Source organism: Bradysia coprophila, unplaced genomic scaffold, assembly GCF_014529535.1.
Source record: "Bradysia coprophila strain Holo2 unplaced genomic scaffold, BU_Bcop_v1 contig_232, whole genome shotgun sequence".
NCBI classification, from domain to species: domain Eukaryota; kingdom Metazoa; phylum Arthropoda; class Insecta; order Diptera; family Sciaridae; genus Bradysia; species Bradysia coprophila.
The window spans coordinates 16,848,494-16,869,493 of NW_023503493.1; the positions used below are offsets into that span (position 1 = coordinate 16,848,494).

Here is a 21,000-nt window from a genome sequence, read left to right on the forward strand (position 1 = left end):
CCGAAGTGAGAATCGACAAATTTAATCTAAATTTCATTTCAACATTTTTCACGATCAACAGATGGTTCGCAGGGTTTGATTGGGATGGGTTAGCCAATTTGACGCTCACGCCGCCAATTTTACAGCCTGTAGCAGGTCCACTGGATTTCAGCAATTTCGATCATTTTCCCATGGAAACTGATTTCCCCGATGACGAGATGTCTGGATGGGATGAAGGATTTTGATGACAAACAAAACTAATGTGCCTTGCGTCGTTGTACACGACTTGTACGATAAATAATAAATTTTTGTTAAAATAGGGTCGAGATTCTCCCTTTTATATCACACAATATTGACAATTACGTTAAACAAATGCGCTTATGGCCTCCACTCCAATGTTACGATAAAAGTTCGGATTTCCATTGGCTGCAAAATTATATTCCACGTATTTCTGCCTGCGTCAACATCTCTGCTGCGATTGCGAGTATTTTGCTCATCATCTTTGAGCAAAACTCTAATTCTGTCAAGATCGGCCAATTCTTGTGACGGATTGGACATGCTCTCATTGCTTGAGCTGTTAGGATTCTGAATGTCATCATTTTTGAATTTCATTCTTGTTGCTTCGTCCTTCCACTGATTCGCTGATAATGTCGTTTCACGAATCTCCGAAATGTCGAAATTGTGGAAAACATCTTTCAGATTAAACATCGCCGGTTTCGAGTATTCGGGATCGTCGTGTCCTTCGAGGATGTGTTCAAATCGCAATAGAAAGCTGTTCTCTTTCCACGGTTCGAGCGTCATCAAATTAACGTTTTGCGGTAGAGATAGCGAAAGGGCCGAGTACTGAAAAGAAGACAAATTATTTTCATATTTTGCACACGTACGAAGAAGAGGTGAAACTTTGAATGATTTTTGTATAATATTTGAATCAAAGAGAAGGCAGAAATAACATTAAAAGTGCATTGGAAAACTTTTTCGTGCATCTGATTTAGTTTTGCCATTTTAGGTCCATTTTATGTTGTAAAGTTATGTAAGCAAAAGTTTTAAATGTGAAATATGACCATCGACAACATCATTGAGGTACAGGTACACGTACACTTCTTAATCAACAATATTTTGGAAAGCTTTGATGAACTTTGTTAAAGTTTCACAAATCAACATCAAAACTAGGCGATTGTTAAAGGTAGGTTGAGTATCGTATGAAATCATGCCACTTACAATGTGTGTATAGGTTTTCTGCCAAACATCAAACGTATACTTGGTGGCATCGCTGAAGAATATCCAACTCGGCAATAATTTTTTCAATTGAATGAAACGCTCTTGAGCGGCCATCGTCGGTCGAGATTCTGTTGTAGATCCAAATGTGAGGTAATGAATACCTCTAACTACCAACCCACGTCCAAATGCCGTTTCATTCAATGCTTCATCCACCCCGAATGCATCGTCATGAAGCAAGCGTCGGTGAATCTACGAGCGGATAATTTCAATGATTTCAATAGCATGAAAAAGACACTGATTTACCATTAAGTCTACGGATCCATCCATCAAGCTTGTGCCGCCTTGTGAGCGATCCGTTAAAATTGCTAGTCTCTCATTTCTGTCCTCGATAGCAATTTTCGTTGTGACAGGATAGTAGTTTCCGGCGATTTGTTCGAGTAAATTCACTTTCCAGGTGTCTCGATGGTTGCGGACTCGTTTCAACATTTCGCGACCATTCGAATCGGTGAAAAATTCGCCTAAAATTGCAAAAAGGACAAACGTTAGGTCACCTTTTTTGCAGTGTCGATGAGACTGTTGCTACAATACCAGCAGAATTAATGTCCGTCTGGAATCTTGCAACGATTTCTTTTCCCATGCCGTCTGTAATCGGAATTTCTCCAACGAGCCATTCGAATTCGGCGAAATTGTCGTCTTTGTATATGCGAACAACTTGACTAAGCCACTCGTTGAAAACCTATTTCGATTAAAAACTTAGACGGTCGTCTTTGAGTTAATTTAGTAATAGAATGCCTCACCTGATGTACCTCCTCAACAACAGGTCCCTTAATTACCGTTGTCATGACCTGTATGTCAGAGCAAAGTAGAAATGGTCGATAAATGTAAGAATTGGAAGGAAAACTTTCGGATCTACCTTATCAGATACAATTCGCTCGGTACTGTTAGGACGAAAGATGTAAGCACCCGATGATCGGTTGAGAAATTCTCTGTTGTTTCCGACTGCACCTTCATAGTAGAAAAATGTTTGTTTAAGTCTGCTGGTGGCACCATTCGAAGTAACCGATGCCAGTTGTCCATTTCCATCGAAAGTTAGATTGATGTACTTGTTGCCTATCGACACTGTCCCATCTTCGGCAAAATAACCATGTCCATTATGCGGTTGGTCCATTAAAAGCGCTTCTGGTTGCTGATCATTCGAAGATGAAGATATGAAATATGACTTAAAGCCAAGCGGTGGAAGCTCATTAGCCAAAAATACCATCTCTGGAATGAAATGTGTTAGCTTTCTCGAACGATTTTCAACCGTTGCATTATTTTACCGTTTGTGGCGTTGCTTAGTCGATAATGCAAATTTTTAACCGATGTCGGAATGGCAATCATTTGGAATGGTGTTGGAACTCCGCGGTAGTCAAGAATTGAATAATCTGCACCGCTTACAGGTATTCGGACGTATTGAAACGTTGAATGTGGCAATGGATTGTAGAGAGTTACGATGAAAGTTTGAGCTCCCTCAGTCTTTTCACACACGCTAATGTTCAACGATGGGCAGCTGTCGAAATCGAACTCATATTTGCTATCCATCACATTATCGTCATGGTTCCATGGACTCCTCACTGGATTTTTACCAGTTGTTATTTGATTCAGTACGTCACGAGTGTTGGCACTACATGCTTCCATGGCTTGATTTAATAAGCGAGCATAATCTTCGGCAACATGCTGCTTTTCAGTTCCAGTAACCGCATCTGTTACAATGCAAGCAATGAGTTGTTTGAAGTAAAAAGATTTTCTTTTACTATACTAACCGTGGTGCTGCATCACACCCATCGCTTCACGGAGTAGTCTTAAATGCGGTTCAAAACCTGCGTTCGTAGCTGGCGTTAAGGCGGTGAGTTGTTTGCAGATCTAGCAGAATCGAACATGAGTTAATACATCTGACGGAACTATTTCCGTTACCGTACCTGCAAAAAGTGATTTCCCACCCGTTCGAAACGTTTTATTGCCGGGCGAGATGTAAAGTATCCGGTCCAAAAAGCGTGTGGGTCAGACGAATACGGAAAGAAGTCGTCGCTTTTCGTTGACCATGTTATGTTCGCTTCGTGAAGTGACTTGAGGTAGCACGATGGTGTTGAATAAAATAGGTTGAAATTTGAACCGTTCTTCTGTCGTTCATTTGAGTATCTATTTGATGAAATGGATTTTAAAATTTCTTCCAACGGAGGGCTAACCATTAATTTCTGACGAATTGAATATTGTGATTGTGTGATTGATGTGCCACAGTCTTTTAAGGAAGAATCATGCTTCGAGTGTGAAAATGGGTAAAGCTAGTCCGGCAAATATTCATGAATATACCAAAGTGACGATAACCATTCTCGGTGAATGCTTAGCTTACAGAAACCACACCACATGAGATGATACTTGCTAAACTGTAGCAGTGTAGTCATTGATATTGGAAACCTTTGCGGTAAATCAAATCGAGCGGTCGACATTTTTAATAAATGAATTTTGAGTCAATAGAAACTTTCATATAAGGCAGGGCAATAAAACGAGCACATGCGATGGCCAATGTAATCCACTTACAATATCAATTTGTCAAGGTTTTTGTACCACATTCGAGCGTCTTGATAATTGAAATCTTCTCCCATTGTAATCAGAACATTGTTTGTGCGATAGCCTTTTGTCATTTCATTTACATAAGACATGAAGTCGTCAACCTTTAATGAAAGCAATTCAGTATTTATTATAGGTCAGATAACAATTTTCAGTGCTGAATTTTGCTTCTGTAAAAACACATCAATAACATTGTGCCTCAGTAAAAGTAACATTTTTGTAGAAATAAAATCTGTGTATAATGATGACGCTTATCCCGTACACAATATACACTACCGTTCAAAAGTATTCGATCATTGATTGTTTTCAGTGTAAATTGACAAACTTTGCGAGGGCGCCAAAAATCGAAATGGTACCGGATTTTCACGAAAGATGGCGCATTGGATAGCTTGATCCTTAATCTTTAAAGGAAAAATATAAAAAATGTTTTCACCAAATGAGAAATCCTAATTTTTGCAAAGGTCTGCGAAGTCGGGGAACAAAGTTGTTCCCAGGCCATGCAGACCTTCGGGAAAATTGAAAATTAAAGATTAAGGATCAAGCCATCGAATGCGCCAACTTTCGTGAAAATCCGGTACCATTTCGATTTTTGGCGCCCTCTTAACGTTTGTCAATTTACACTGAAAACACTCAATGATCGAATACTTTTGAACGGTAGTGTAGGTTCGATCGAGCACATAGAAAAACATTACAAATCTAATGTGGACTTAAATGGAGCTAAATTTGAGATAATTTCGACTGTGTTAAACTGTAGTCTACCTTTATGTGATCAACGGAAATTTTCCTCAGTAGGTTCTGGCTTACGAAATATTAAGCTTGAATACGTCTAAAGGTAGTGAAGCAGGAGATCCTTCACAGGTTAAATAGACAATCTTCCCGATGGAAAATGGGAATACGTTTCCACCTAATCAAATGAATCGTTGTGCACAGCTCAAAACATTCAATTCAATCAGAAACTCCGAGCCGACTGACCGTCTTACCTAATTAGCTTGTCCATGTTCTTATAATATAGATTGGCATCCATATAGGTGAAATCGCCTCCCATGGTCAAAATGATATTATTTGAACTGTAAAACAGCACCTGTTCCTTGACATATGCGAGAAACTCGTCGACCTTTTGGCAATTTTACCATTTCGATACTTATTTCGATTGACTTATTCCAACGCAACGTTTCGTAAACTTACCCGTCTATTCACGTTGTTGTCTGGACTCCATTTGTCATCGATAATTGGTTCATCCGCACACAAGACATCGAAACAAAATCCAGGTGGCGGTCCATAGTTATTGAATAATACTCCGGTGAACAGATCGGCATTCTCTCCTAGTCAGAACAAAATTTAGGAATTGAATTGAAATTTTGTCTCTGAACCCTACCTAAGTTGGCACTTCCATGCCAAACAAATTCAGGTTTTCGCGTTACCAAGCGGTTTCGTTTATCTTCGTGATCCAAACGACCGAAGAATAATCCATCGTAGCCCATTTGAGCGAAAATGGAGGCCATCTCGCGACTATGACCGAACGGATCGATTTGCCAGCCAATTTTTGGTCGGCCGCACTCACCGAATGTGTCGTTTAACTTTCTACACAAATTTTCTTCTCAAACTCTCATTCTGAATGGATATGGGAAAGCTATTACCTTAAACCCCACGTAAACTGATCGATAATACTTTGATAATGTGTCGTTGCTTCGTCGTTCATGCTGAGCAAATGAATTTTTATTTAACTGATTCTGTGAATTCGTAAATACTAGCAATTCTAAGTTACCTCCATGCTCCGCCAATAAATTCCAAGCGACCCTCCTGAACTAACTGATTCACTTGACTCTTCATTGCATCTGTTTGCTCGTGCCACCATTTAAAGAAGAATGCAGATTCAACATAAATGAACCTTTTTTCCGGGTCCGAAATCAACTGTTGAACGACCGAATCGAGAATGTACTGTACACCAGCTTTTTGTATTGTGGTTTTACCTATTCGCGACATTATTTTGTTTCCCATTGTAAAAAATGAAAATTTAAATATTTTCATAGGGAAAAAACTTACTTCCGTAATAGTATTGGTCCACGGTTTTTAACCATCCCACATCATCGTCTATCGAATTCATAAAAAATTTAAGTTAAAAATGCAATATTTAGCCCGAGGTTTAAAGATTATAGTAGAAAACTTACGCGTATGTGGTACAAGGTGCACATTTATCATGTTAGGTTGTGGCTTGGGACATCCCTATAAAAAATAGAGTGAAAAATTCTAGTGATTCAAATGGTGTGGTAAGTGTTTTGAAACGGAAAACATAAAAGTGAGTCAAAGTCTGTCATTTGTTCAGAAACGGCAAACGTATCGTGACATGACTAGAGGTGTGCGCCGACCATTTTTAGTTTTAATGAGGCGGCGCGATGCAAAGTTAAAAGATTTAACGGTTACGCCAACAAATTTCGAGATTTTCCTTAAAAAGCTCAAAAATTGTATTAAAAAAATTGATTTGTTGGTTTATTGTCTAAAATTATTCTGAAGATAGAGCGGTGTCACGTCGATCGAAGAAGAAATGGTCGGCGCACACCTCTAGACATGTCACTACTTTTGTTGAAAGTATTGCTCAAAGTTTGATATCAAGTCTTTTACTTCATTTGTTAAATCCATACATTTTGCTATATAAAAGAGGACACTTCTCAGAACACATCGTTTACTTTTGTCATTTTTTGTCGATACCAGATGACTAATCGTTCTTGAAAGGAACACTGTTCGTTCTCGGTGAAACATCTATCTATTTAACTTTTAGTACTTAACCTGAAATAACCATTCAAGATATATTGAACGTTGTTGCATTTATGATCACTACCTCTAAATAGTCGTAGTTTTTGATCGAAGAGCATTAATATTGCCAATAAGGTGTAAGAACGGAATCATAGATGAGCTTAAACAATATAAGGATTCGTTTGAAACAGCAATAATATCCTCTTAAGATCTCGTTAGTTCATGCTTCAAAATCAGGAGCATAATATGCAGCATTAAATGCAAAGTTGGCGATCATTTAGTGATAATATATCTTCTCGCTGGATATAATTTCGAATCTAGCGTATTACAGTGAGTAAAGGTATCTGAGTATTTTGATTTGATTTTGGTTTTTGAACCCTAATCTGAGGTTTCGTAAACCTGAATACAAGTTATCAACTTACAATCCGTATGTCATAAATATACAATTATAAATCAGACAAATTGAAATAGAGGAGAGATTAAAAAAATCGATGAGTCAAAGCTCGCAGCTGTTCAATATACTGAAATTGAATATTACTAATTATGCGTATGCGAAGTGTTGATTTATAAATTTTCGCGAATTACATCTGATTCATAGGAAAGTACTTTTTGCTGCGAGGGCTTTTTTTGAGATAGGAATAAATATTGTTTATTTTTTTCTTGTTGCCTCTTGATAAACTGGCAACGATTTTTTTTAATAATCTGTCATATGCTTATTTAAATTGGCTATTATGTATACACAAACGGTCAATTTAGAATGTTGTTATCTTCAATTTATTCTACTTTAATACTAAGTCGACTCGCCGTTTCGATTTCCAAGTTAGATTTTCTTGGCGAACAATGTATCGCCAGTAGTTTTAATGAATTCTGTTATAAATCTTTTGTTCTAAGTATTTTTATATGAAATCTTTTACTTCACTAGCTTTAACATTTTGATTCTACTATTGATCTTTTCTTATTTTTGTTCAAATTATATTCCTAAAGACGACATATTACACATACAAAATTCAACCAAATAAAATCATTTCAAATTGTACCTCATAGCCACATTTGGCGATATTCGAATAGAGATAACGATCCCGCTGACTTGACATATATTTCTTTCTACGATTTTTACGTCGATCATACTTGCTAGCAGCACATAATTCACAAATCAATAACAGAATGCAAAACTTTACGAAATTCATTTTTCCACAATTTCCGATTAAAATAACGACATTAAAATCAGTAAAAATTCGTAGCTCAAAGCAAATGTTATATGCGTACTATAATTAGTCCGTACTCATTTAGAGAAAATCAAAGACTAACTGACAATGTTGTCATTTAAATAAGCGATCGTACGAAAACGATGAGTACAAAAATGTTGATAAACAATTGATTTGGAATGTAAATTTGGAGATTTGTTAGTATCGTAAATTAAATAAAAGAACGACCAAATATTTGGACGCCGCGGGATTCAATCTTCTTAGTTCACATATTTTGGGTACTGTGTAAAAAAGGCATAGTTAGATTTAGATACAAAATTCCCGCTTAGTCTGATACTGATAATATGGCACAAATTTCCGTTGAACGTTAAAAAATTTAAAGAGTTTTGTTTTCAGATTGGAGTGTTCCGACCCCGGAAAGAATATGGTGTTCTGCCGTAATTTGCACAAGAAACATTTTTTTGAGAACAATACAGAGTCTTTTGTTCTAAAAAGTTACGTTTCTTATGCAAACCACGGCAGTGTTGGTCTATTAACTGTGTCCTTAACTATTTACCGTTTAAATTCACTACATTTCTTCAAAATAAAAGAACGTCGAAACTCCATCATTTTATACATACTCTCTCATCTTACCTCGTATCCACATCTTCTCGCCTTAAATCCATCATCTCGATAATGTCTAGACAATTTCTGCGAACTTTCTATGTCTTGAGGAAAATGTTTGAAACGATTTTCCATCAAATGAACACTATATGGTGTACATATTGTAACGACACTCAGTACGACCACAATGTGAACGTTAACTTTAAAGATCATCTCGACAACGTATTTAACTACCGTTTGCTGTCGCGAACAGTGCACAACTGATTGCAATTGAGCATCATCTTGACTGGAGCAATTTAGGTTTGCTTTTAGTAAATCGATCGGTATGTAGCATTACAAAAAGAAATATGTATGCAATCGGTGTTCGTGGTGAACATAACAAAAACGAAGATCACTTTTATGACAGTTTTTTTTGTTGTTAAAGAACATACCATAAAAGTACTACCGGCATTTCAGACAAAAACAAAACTCATCACCAAGTCGCTGATTGAAAGAATGAGTTAATGAATAAGAAGAAGGTTACAATTTTTTATCATTTCTTTCACTCTGTGGTACTACGCTCTGTTATATTATGACCTTAAAAATGGTATATCGTAGCCTGTAGCATCTACCTACAAATTTGAATTACATTTTCATTTCGTTCGTTGTTTCTCTTGACACCTATTTTGAATCGGTATTGTAGAACGTTTTGATGTCTTAAAGGACACTAGTAAGAGTATTCCTGTAAACACTTCAACTTCAACTGAAAAGAAACAGTGAAAAATACTGAGAAAAGTTTTAAGAATTGACCCTTCTGTAAATAATGATACGCTTGCCAAATGCGAAATCTGCATAAACTGAAGTTGATGAATTGGGAAAGTAAAAAGCCCTTAGATGATTAAGAGACAACTCGCCAAAACTTCGAACAGTAGGGATTCAAGCCGACAGCGATCCAAACGAGCTATGGCTCAAATGAATCGTCGTTCAATTCGTGGAACAACTTTTTTGCTGGAAAAATTTTGTTGGGCTGACATGGCCCTTAGAAAAATTTTCTCTGGAGTTGTCGTGAAAATCGTTTTTTATCAATAGCTCCAATATGCAAAATGTGAATAATGTCAAATTGTGTACGTTTATGAAGGTCGATGAGCTGAATATTATTGACGAACAAACGCCGAAGTTCGACCCACCCAGCCGCCACAACAAGTGAAAAACGTCGAAAAAACCGAAATTGTTAAAGGGCTCTGGGCGGTTGGGAAAGTTAGTAGCAGGAAGCTCTAACCCGGAGTTTTGTAGCTTACTTCTCGCCCTATCCATTGACACCCCACTCGACCATACTCACCGTCCCAGATAGAAATGGAGTTGATTTTTCACAATGTATCTCAACCAATCAAATTTTGGAAAATCTTCGAACTTTAAAGTTCCCCAAATAACGTTTTTACGAGCGAATGTTATTAATTATAGTTTTACGAGATAATAGTCAGTAATGGTTATTTGTGTACCTGTTTTGGACGATTGATTTTAGGCAATTTCGTGGACGAAGTCAGGCTTACAAGCGAAAGTGCCTTAAATCAGCCGTCCCAAACAGGTGCACATGTAAGTTTTCATGCAGAGGGCCGGAAACCCGAGAAAATTCGAAAAATTGCCCTCATTTTCGGCCCCGAAGCTCACTTCGTTCGGCCTACAATCCGCGAAATTGGCTAAAATCAATCGTCCAAAACAGGTACACAAATAACCAATTTATAGATCAAGCTAAAAACTTTCGACACAAAAAATTACAACAAAGATATCAACCGATCCCGCAAGTTCGAGATCAGATTCATATGTTCAGCAATTTACGGTTCGTTTTGCCATGATATTTTGCAATGAGACTACCTTCGCCTTATTGACAAAATCGCGAATGCGCACGTTGTTAGGCCACGCATTGGAATTCATTATCAAATCATATTTGTCGACAGGAACGATCACCTTGTATTGTAAGAAATTCATGTCATCAACAGACCGGATCTTCAATTCGTCCGCCAAGTAATTTGCTTAATAGATAGTCAATGGAGATGCTTTTGCCAATATTTGAAACAACGACCATTTTCACGGGATCAACGACAGGGTTATACTGTTAATTATGTGTTATCGACAGTATCGAGAAACTAGGGGATGATCTTTACTTAGTGTATTGTTATTATAGAAAATGGTGCACACATGTGTCGAAACAAATGAAGTAACAGATTTTCTATCAAACATTACGGAATGCATTAATTAAATGAAGTAATAGTTAGATCGATTACATCGCGAAACGTCTGCTGTTTCTATAAGGTTACAAATTCAGACGTGGAACAAGAAGTCAGTTTAGCTCATATCAAATATGGATATAAAATCAACAGATAATTTCTAAAACTTGTGGAGAATCATATACATGAAACTTTTCATGAACAAAAAATAATAAAAAATGAAGTCAAGTCTACGAACAGCCTAAAATTTCCAACTACAAACGTTAAAAGCATGAGCAAATTTCAAATTTCAGTTCTAAAATTCTACTACTTCATACTTATACCACATTATCTTCAAAACATAGATTGACGACCATTAAAAATTTTCATCGAAACAACGTCATGTGTGTGATGAGTAATTTTTGCTTTAGTAACTGGTTCTGTTCAACGTTTTTTTACAAGCCTTTTAACACATCCATAAAAGCAAATTTAATAGAACCTTCAGCATTCTATTTTCTTACTTTTTTCTATATCATTTACACACACTCAAAATGTCTTATCAAGACAATGTGTAACACTACCAATCGGATGTAGACTTAAACCTCCTCGCACACATTTTACTCGTTATCACACTTTAATTGTATTAATTTTCTATGTCTATAAACTCTTCGAAAACGAAGAATATGTGAACAAAATCCAATGTATTTTCATGTTTTACGCGCATCGCTAAAAAGATAACACTCACTCAGCTCCGAAATGAAATAAATTTATTAATTGTGTATTTTTTCACATCAGCCAGCGGTGATAAAGACAACAAGCGCAATTTTATTGTATATCCAACTCATTGGTAATAAATATTTTGATTTCAAATTATTTTGTCGTTCATAAGAGTTCTAAGTGTTGAATAACGCGAGCCGCGGCTAATTTTTGTTTACTTTCATTTTTGTTGAGCAGACAGTAGAAGTGATCTAACTCTTCCGGACATAAAGGTTAGTGACTAATACTATAAATAGTAAATTAGCCGCAAAATTCTTTCAAAATGAGCCTCAAATTGATAAGTGGTGCTTCAAAGCAATATCAAATCAGATCATTTATCTATGAGACAATTAGGATCATCCCATTGATAGCACACTGCTTACGAACAACACACCTGCTGCCGTATGTGCACTTCACAACCAAATTGATATTTTTTTTTTATTAACATTTTATACATTTCTAACATTTTTCATTTTTTTGAGGTGTCCTAAATTGACAAGTCTCCACTTTTATCTTAAATTTCTCCTCGATTTTGGAACTATGTATTAAGAAATCACTTTTTTTAAGAATAAAAACGCAGAGTTGACCCACGTGAACCGTGAGGTGCTGAACTCCGACTAACGAGAAGCGGGGCTCTTGGCCCCTCGGTAAACAAATAACTCCTTCATGTCGGTACGCTTATCACCCAAATATTGATCAAGTGAACCGATTCGAGCTTGCTACCCCTATATCCTAAGTTTTGTGAATAGATTCATAGATTGTCTAGCACATTTGAACAGTTTTTTAGGAAAAGAGACCTTCCGTCTTCTGTGACAACATATTGGTGGTAACTGTAGCGACCGACATGCATTGTGTTTAGTTCCTTGTACTACGTATTTGAAAATGTATTCGTGATGACAATTTTCTTTTTCTTTTTATATTTTCTAGCACGTCAGAGTAAAATAAACCAGGCAGTAGCGGTTTCATTTTCGAAACGTCAAATAAGGGACCTAATACACTGTATGAAAATGAGGTTAACTTTGCTCTGTCGTGTTTCTAGGCTCACGTTCTAAATATTTCCAGACCCTGCATTGAATTATATCTGTTTTACCATGCAATTTGTACCCATTGCCGTGGCCTCGGCCGTGGCATTTCATCTGATTTATTACGTCAGTAACAATGATTTCATGTTGTTCATAAAATAAATTACGTCATCAATTTCAAAGTAGCCATTTAATTCAACCTCTTGTAATAATGGCAAAATTTTCATCAATCTACGCAAACTCAATGGTCCTGGCACGCAGGTTACACTTAAGTTTAACATACTTCGATGCCTCAAAATGTAATCGTAAAACATTTCGGGGGATTCTGTTAAAGTAAATGTGTTATTAGCTTAGAATTGTAGGTTAAATAACTTATTTTTAATTGATATAAATTATTATTCTGTAGAATGAAAGTGTAAACAGAATATCCCAAAATGTCTGCTTGATTTTATATCTCACTTTAGCTAAAAGCTGTAATTTGAATGAGACTAAAAGAATATCCCGATCCATTCTAATTCATTCTAATTCATTGGATTCTTACTAAGATTCTAATAAGTGGGATGGCAAGAATATTTTTCAATAAATTGTATAAATTAAATAAAATATTTTTTTCAATGATAAATCTTCTTTTTATTAAAACATGATACTTTTTTCTCAAAATTGCACACGGTCTATTCCTTTAAGTTATCAAATGAAAATGGTATACTAGGCCACGAAAATATATAACATGAAGGATATAAAATTTCTAACTTATTTACAATTTTCAAATGAAAATGTGTAACGAAATCCGTATCTATCGAGAGCATTCTATTCAACTTTATTTCATTTAAATTAATAAAAGAGTCGAACATAGATACGCTGTGAAATATTGCGTTGTACCACGACAGAGTAAAGTTTATTTTACTCTGCCGTGGTTGTACGGAACGGCAAAACTGCAATTGTTGAATGGATTGTTGAAGTGGTGCATCGGTATACGGACACTCAATCAATTATAATTTCTAAATGATCAAGGATCGGAACATCTCTTTCTATAGCTGCAAGTTCATCCATTTTTGTACAATGATATGTTAGACGCCGCATTTTCGGACATAATGCAATTAATGAAACGTTTTTACAATCAGATGATTGAAGACAGACGCTATGAATATTTGGAAATGGTTTGACAAAGTGATCTCATGATCCCCCCGGCAAATCCTTTCCTAAAAGTGTGATTTCAGTCAACGAATCAACACAGTATTCTTTAACACAGAATATTAGATGATTAAAGTTAGACATTAAAATTAGTTAAACAACTCACATAGTCAATCAATCTGTGAAACAATTCAATTTCTAATCGGGATACCAAATGATCAAAACAGCGTAATAGCTGAAACATAGTTTTTAAGTTTGCTGTTGTAATGTGATGCTCTCCCTTACGACCATTGTAATCCGGATGAGAAGTGAAGCCAAAGATTCTTAAGAATCTTTTTCTACATGGAATCTTCAATTTAACTGCCGAGAAATGTCAAACAACTTACAACACACGAAAATTTTCCAATCATTTCAATCTCCTTTAAATGTAGACTTAGCTAGCATAGTATACATAATAATTTAAACGGGATAACCAATGGCACTCGTTCGAAACAATAAAACCTTCCCCGAAACACACATAACATCTGTCTTAGGTAGACATGGGGAAGCGATGTCATGCACACAGGGCGTGGGGTAATTTGGCACACGATGTTAAAACAACGTATTTTTCAACTACGTAAAAGGTGAACTCGCACACGATTTTTCGATACCAAAATTTTGTGAAAGGAGTCATTAAGTCGATGACATGGCTAAAAAGCATTTGCAGCAATAAACTTGCGTGTACGAGTTCACCTATGACTTAGTTCTTTTGGCACCGTGTGCCAGATTCCCCGATACCGCACACATACATGTGCTTTGACACAGAGTTATACTCGGCTTGTCATGACGTAAATCTCAAAAAAGTTCTGTGAAATTCTGCTAAAAATGTTATTTACGATGGCCCACGATTATCATCCTATAATATTGGTCTGTAGAGTACTTTACCTTAGCTTAACAATAAACCGACACGTTTCGGAATTAGTATTTGATAATTTTACATGCTTTTACATTTTACATCCCTTCTGGGCTTGAAAATTCTCCAAAGTTCCTACCAACTGCCCTGTTGCAAACTTCAGTCACTTTGCCAATTTATTATTTTTTGTAATAAATTAATTCTCTTTATTCTGACGGCGCATTAAATTGTCATAATGAAATTTCAAGTAAATAAATAAGAAATGATTCACCCATTTCCCTGATAATTTCAACGACTTGTTGTTAGACCGTTAGAAATAAAACGACATGATAATATCACATGCGAATATGTATATAACTATAACATTCAATACCTCAAAAAGATAATTATCGCACAATTGCGATAAAAGTGAGCTACGACATCCGAAATTCTTGCTGAATAAAAATATATGCCAACTCATCTCAAATGGCCCATAACCCCTCGATATGATGAGTTGAAAATATGAAAAATGTTGAGTCAGTTCGCGGACATATAATTGTTAGATAAAAAACAGCACAGACTCGTCAATCATACTAAGTAAAAGTTTAAAAATTCTCTTAAATTTCCAGCATTTCAGCGATAAACGATAATGAATTATGACAATATAGTGCTCACCTCCAGCCATAATCATACTTGCACAGAGTACTAACCTTAATTTCCTCCGAAATGGAAAAGTTGAACGTCAACAAGAATCCCACACTCGAAGTTATATCCGAAATAGAGCCTCACTCGTACAATGCTGGACGAACGAGTTACAGCCGGCAAGCACAAATGACTACTGCGAACGGTTATAGAACTTCAACCAATCCATTGCCATTGCAAGCACACGGTGGCCGCACCAATCAAGGATACACTGGTAGTTCACAAAGTAGCATTAATCGGGATTCACAAAATAGCATTAATCGGGATGGCAGTTCGCCGAGCGTTGGAGGGTATGTTATACGTTTTCGATAACATTATCGCTTCGATAGGATGGCTTACATATTAATTGATTGTAGAGTTTACCGCGAACAATATTGGATATGCTCCGAGCCTTTGCGATGTAGAAATTGGACGAAACGAGAACGAATTTTATTTATCGTTTTATTTGCTCTGTCCACGATTGTTTTGGGATTAGTTGCTGCTATTTCATTGATCACACGGAGTCATGAAGACAATCAACAGTCGCCGCCCGGTTGGTTTCCGTGGTTATAGGGATAGATGGTAATTTCTATAAAAATATTTTTTAACGTTTGACTTGACTAAGTGTTGTGTTGTATTAGATTTTGATAGATCGTAGAGATAGTTAGTCGTTAGCTTTGATGTTAGTAAATAATGGAGAGAGTCGATCAGTAAAATATGTTTTGTTCATTTCTATATTGGTGGTCCGTCTTTTCGTTGATGTCATCTCTGATATACTATCTGATAGAGTAAGGTTCAGGTTCTATCCGACTGACTATTCTATGTATCTTGCTCAAATGCATAAGGTAAGGTAGACAGATCTTTGATTCTAAATTCATCCATTTAAATCATACTCGTTTATTCCCTTGACTGTAAGTCATGGGTTTTACAAAAGAAAATACAACGTACGTAACACGTTCACTATGATTAAAAATGTATGGGAATGTGATGAAAAAACGTTAAATGTTAAAATTTTGTGCCCTTTGTTAACACGATAACGTAAATCTCAACCGATTTTCAAAAACTTTTTTTTTATCGACGATGTATTGAAATCCTCAGGTCAAGTTCGAAAATGGGCGGTATCGGTTCAACCATCTGGTGGTAGTTCTCGAAAGAAGCTTTTTCTGCTCTTTGTTAACACGATATAACTGGAGCAAAGTTCAACAGATTCTCAAAAACATTTTTTTATTCGACGAAGTATTGAAATCCTCAGGTCACGTTCGAAAATGGGTATGGTATCGGTTCAACCATCTGGTGGTAGTTCTCGAAAGAAGCCTTTTCTGCTCTTTGTTAACATAACAACTAGACTAATTCTCAACCGATTTTTAAAAAAAATGTTTGGTGGAGAATGGAATTAATTCCTAAGGTTAGGTTCCAAGATAGATTATGTTGCTAACAGAATTGTTGTATCTATTTCAATAGTATTTTTTTCTTGTTATGTGACTTTGTCTTGTTAACAAAACCGAATAAATATAGAACAACAATTAACGAGTGTAAAGTTTGTGGCGAGCGAAGCGAGGGCCGAAAATCACACGAGTTTAAGTTTCATTAGTGTATAGACAACGTTTCGAAGATTTTCAATGAAACTAACCAGAATTAAATCTTCAATGAGAGAATTATTAGACCGTTCTAAAAGTTCTTCTCCTAAATATGTTTTGTGAGTAATTCTCAATAGAAGCCTTTTCTACTCTTGGTTAACACGATAACTGGAGTAATCTCAACGGATTGGTTCAACAATCTGGGAGTAGTTCTCAAAAGAAGCCTTTTCTACTCTTTATTAAAACGATCTAGAGTCTTGTTATTTGATTTTTCCTTGTAAACAAAGCCGAATAAACAGAACCAACATTAATGAGTGTGAAGTTTGCGGCCAGAGCGAAGCAAGGGCCGCAATTCACACGACTCGTTTATTGTAAATTTTATTGTAAACATACGCCATTAATTACCGGGCATTTTATAATATACAAAATTGAATTTCAATGAAATAAATCAATAAATCATTGTCAATAAAATTACTGTTGAGAAGCTCAGACAAACAGTCAAGGGATCTGACCCAACCAACAGGTGGGACCTAGTTTTTCAACAATAACGGATACAATGTGTTACCAATATACCGTGATTACAAATGAGACACTCGGTCAATAAGACACATATTGTCCTACTATGATATCAATTTACCTTAATTGGTTTGATGTTGTTGTTTAATTGTGCTATTCTATTAAGTCGTGTGATTTAAGCCAAAAAAAACGTATGTAACGTTCGTTGCACAAGCTTATCATCGTTAGACAATTAGCGAGACCCGTACAAATCGGACGCACATTTCGAAACGAAACTCACAGAAGCCTTTGCCTTGCCACATTCTTTTCTTTTTTATGTTGCTCTAATTAAATTGTTGAACTCAAACTAGAAAACTCATGCACGTCGTACAGGCTTTTTGGAAGAGTATATGCAGCATCTCTAGCAGACAGACATATAAAAATAATGATTGTCGCAATAAAATGTAATTCAATAAAAAGATGTTTGAATGTCGATTACTGGAGAACCTGTATTGTCGTCATAATTATGTATTTGTTATGATACGGAGACAGATGCGGTCTGGCAGATGCGTATAAAAAAGACCACGAGCACAATATTAACGAACTTGTTTTGAATATGAACTTGATGACACGCGATGTTCATTTGGAAATTATGTTCTAAATTCTCCCTTTTTGTTTTGTTGAATTACGGTTAATCATTCTGCTATCGACAGGAACGACAAAAATAAGCGATGTCCTACGTTTCATGTGATCTTAACTTTATTGTTAAACAAATGAATTAAAAGATTTTGCATCAGACATTAAGCGATTTGAACAGCAGAACAGTCATTTTTGAAAATTTAAAATTTTGCAGTGCCATACGTTGTGTTACATACATGTGTGTTAATCAATGGAACACATGTTGCATGCGTAGCTTGAAATATTTTCAATTTGATCATGACCTTAACGTGGTGTCATATCGAAAATTGAACCAATGAATATGCCAATACAACGTAGAATTAGAACTGTGCGCCGGCCGGCTCAGCCGGTAGCCGCCGCCGATACATTCTCAGCCGCCATTAGCCGACGTTTGGTCGGCGGCTATATCGGCTGAAATCCTCATCAAAGTTTGTTGAAGAAATGGTCGAAAAACATTCAGGTCATTCAGCCAGACAGACGTAGATCAGAAAATGAGGGCGACCGTGAGATTCACTATATACTACTATAACTTGCTGGTAATTTAAAGGTCGACAATATCCGATTTTTTGGAAGAACTATACGGTTCATTTACTTTTGTACAAATCGATTGACTTTTGTACAAATTAAATTCTTTTTTGTACACAAAAAATGACATTTTGTACTTAAAATTTCCATTTTATACCATCCATTTTGTACTAAAAAAAAACCATTTCGTACTTACAAATTACTTTATGAACACAAAATGTAATTGTTTGTACACTGAAAAATTGGCGGAAATGTGCCACAGTGTACATAAAAAAAAAACATTGTACCCAAGTTGCATTCATCAACCACTTTTTTAGCGACGCTATCGCTACCGCTAATTCATTGGATTCGCTTAGTAAAATTAAATGAGAGCGCTAATCCCCCGAACATTCAAGGGGGGATGCTCCCCCCTTGACCCCCCTCTGCGGGGGCTGCCGCCCCTCGACCCCGCTTTTTTATTTTTTCAATTTCTTCACGGCCTGCGGTGCTGACTCTTCCATAAAAATAATAACATTAATAACATTTGCGATGGTGTACGTTCTTATATGGATCAAGTGATTTATAATTACAACCAGTTACAATTTCTATATCTTCCAGTTACAATAAAACTTGATATATGATCTAACCTACTCGATATAGTTGAATATACTCGGTCGGATATAGTCGAAGATACTTGGATACAGATGAATAGTCTCAGATATGGTCGAATAGTCGAATATATTCGGATAAGTCCAAATAGTCGAATATACTCGGATACAATCGAATAGTCGAATATACTCGGATACAATCGAACAGTCGAATATACTCGGATAAAGTCAAATAGTCGAATATCTCGGATACAATCGAATAGTCGGATACAGTCAAATAGTCGAATACACTCGGATACAATCGAATAGTCGAATATACTCGGATACAATCGAATATACTCGGATACAGTCGAATAGTCTCGGGTATAGTCGAACAGTTGAAAATACTCGGATATAGTCGAATATACTCGGATACAATTGAATAGTCGAATTTACTCGGATACAATCGAATAGTCGAATATACTCGGATACAATCGAATAGTCGAATATACTCGGATACAATCGAATAGTCGAATATACTCGGATACAATCGAATAGTCGAATATACTCAGATACAATCGAATAGTCGGAACCATTCAAATAGTCTAATACACTCGGATACAATCGAATAGTCGAATATACTCGGATACAATCGAATAGTCGGATACAGTCGAATAGTCTCGGGTATAGTCGAAGAGTTGATAATACTCGGATATAGTCGAATATTTTCGGATACAATCGAATAGTCGAATATACTTGGATATAGTCGAATATACTCGGATACGGTCAAATAGTCGAATATACTCGGATACAATCGAATAGTCGAATAGTTAGATGCAATCGGATGCAATCGAATAGTCGAATATACTTGGATACAATCGAATATACTCGGATACAGTCGAATAGTCAGATACAGTCGAATACACTCGGATACAATCGAATAGTCGAATATACTCGGATACAGTCGAATAGTCGGATACAGTCGAATAGTCGGATACAGTCGAATAGTCTCGGGTATAGTCGAACAGTTGAAAATACTCGGATATAGTCGAATATACTCGGATACAATTGAATAGTCGAATTTATTCGGATACAATCGAATAGTCGAATAGTTGGATGCAGTCGAAAAGTCTCGGATATAGTCGAATATTTGAAAATACTCGGATGTAGTCGAAAATACTCGGATTAGTCGAACATACTAGGATTTAGTCGAATATACGCGATGTACTCGACTGTACTCGGACATACTTAAATATAGTTGGATATAGAATTTGTTTTCTGATGTTTTCAGCTGTGGCCAATTTTGCTCATACAGATACAATGTTTTTTTTATGTACACTGTGGCACTTTTCAGCCAATTTTTCAGTGTACAAACAATTACATTTTGTGTTCATAAAGTAATGTTTACGTACGAAATGGTTTTGTTTTAGTACAAAATGGATGGTACAAAATGGAAATTTTAAGTACAAAATGTCATTTTTTGTGTACAAAAAAGAATTTAATTTGTACAAAGGTCATTCGATTTGTACAAATAAAATTAAACCGAACTATACTAAGGAAATGCCGACACTTTTTATGTTGGCAAAAAGAATACTGTCTAATCCGATGACTAGTATCATTGCTGGATTAGTAGAAAGTCGAGCCTTTTGCTAAGCAATGTAAAAAAATCGCTTAAAAAAATCCGTTATACGTGCCGGTACCACATCAGTGAACTTATCCGCTGTGAAATAGTGAAATCTCCAAACAGGTCAAGTTCAGGTTCGAAACTGAATTCAATTTAGGTCTGAACATTCTCTTCTACATCACTAAGATGTACAACAAAGAGCAACCTTCTTCTACAAACTACACTTTCTTTGAAATTTCTTTCGACGAACTTCAATAAATTGAGTTTTTGAAAATTTTTGGATCTTTAATTCAGTTATATTGATTTAGCCGCCGCCGCCGACGACGAATTTTTTGACGTAGCCGGCCGCCGATATCCACCGGCCTCAAATTAGCCGCCGATCTCATCGGCTGAGACCGGCGCACAGTTCTACGTAGAATGAATATAATGTGAAGTAGATGTTGTTCTACATACTCATACTCAATTTTATGAGAAGCGGTAAAAGTGATACAAGTAACACAGCAGCAAGTACTGCCATATAAGATTTGT

At 36.2% G+C, this 21,000-nt stretch overlaps 3 protein-coding genes across 8 annotated transcripts in view; 2 read left to right on the forward strand and 1 right to left on the reverse strand.

Moving 5' to 3' along the window:
- LOC119077031 (cGMP-dependent protein kinase, isozyme 1) overlaps window positions 1–297 on the forward strand; it is a 29,710-nt gene extending 29,413 nt beyond the window's left edge. For all 3 annotated transcript variants that reach the window (XM_037184154.1, XM_037184155.1, XM_037184156.1), the window contains one exon: window positions 62–297. In XM_037184154.1, the coding sequence (XP_037040049.1) occupies window positions 62–224 (163 nt within the window). In that variant the 3' untranslated portion in view covers window positions 225–297. The remainder of the gene's footprint in view (window positions 1–61) is intronic.
- Window positions 291–8,629, reverse strand: LOC119077030 (lysosomal alpha-mannosidase). 4 transcript variants are annotated; one of them, XM_037184148.1, is made up of 17 exons: window positions 8,394–8,629; window positions 5,973–6,027; window positions 5,848–5,895; window positions 5,570–5,774; window positions 5,442–5,504; window positions 5,180–5,385; window positions 4,990–5,126; window positions 3,775–3,908; window positions 3,156–3,375; window positions 3,000–3,099; window positions 2,517–2,939; window positions 2,111–2,460; window positions 1,995–2,042; window positions 1,786–1,933; window positions 1,501–1,715; window positions 1,198–1,446; window positions 291–822 (listed from the first exon to the last, which is right to left on the reverse strand). In XM_037184148.1, the coding sequence occupies exons 1-17, from the start codon at window positions 8,574–8,576 to the stop codon at window positions 358–360; spliced, it is 3,249 nt and encodes a 1,082-aa protein (XP_037040043.1). In that variant the 5' UTR covers window positions 8,577–8,629; the 3' UTR covers window positions 291–357. The 4 variants fall into 4 exon arrangements, with proteins under 4 accessions (XP_037040043.1, XP_037040044.1, XP_037040045.1 ...); XM_037184149.1 differs by lacking the exon at window positions 3,775–3,908 and adding an exon at window positions 4,785–4,918; XM_037184150.1 differs by lacking the exon at window positions 8,394–8,629 and adding an exon at window positions 7,593–7,862.
- A 2,645-nt stretch (window positions 8,630–11,274) lies between these two features.
- LOC119077033 lies at window positions 11,275–15,742 on the forward strand. The gene is made up of 3 exons (XM_037184158.1): window positions 11,275–11,535; window positions 14,956–15,318; window positions 15,385–15,742. Exons 2-3 carry the CDS (start codon window positions 15,053–15,055, stop codon window positions 15,578–15,580), a joined length of 462 nt encoding a protein of 153 aa, XP_037040053.1. The 5' UTR covers window positions 11,275–11,535; window positions 14,956–15,052; the 3' UTR covers window positions 15,581–15,742.
- Window positions 15,743–21,000: the final 5,258 nt, after the last annotated feature.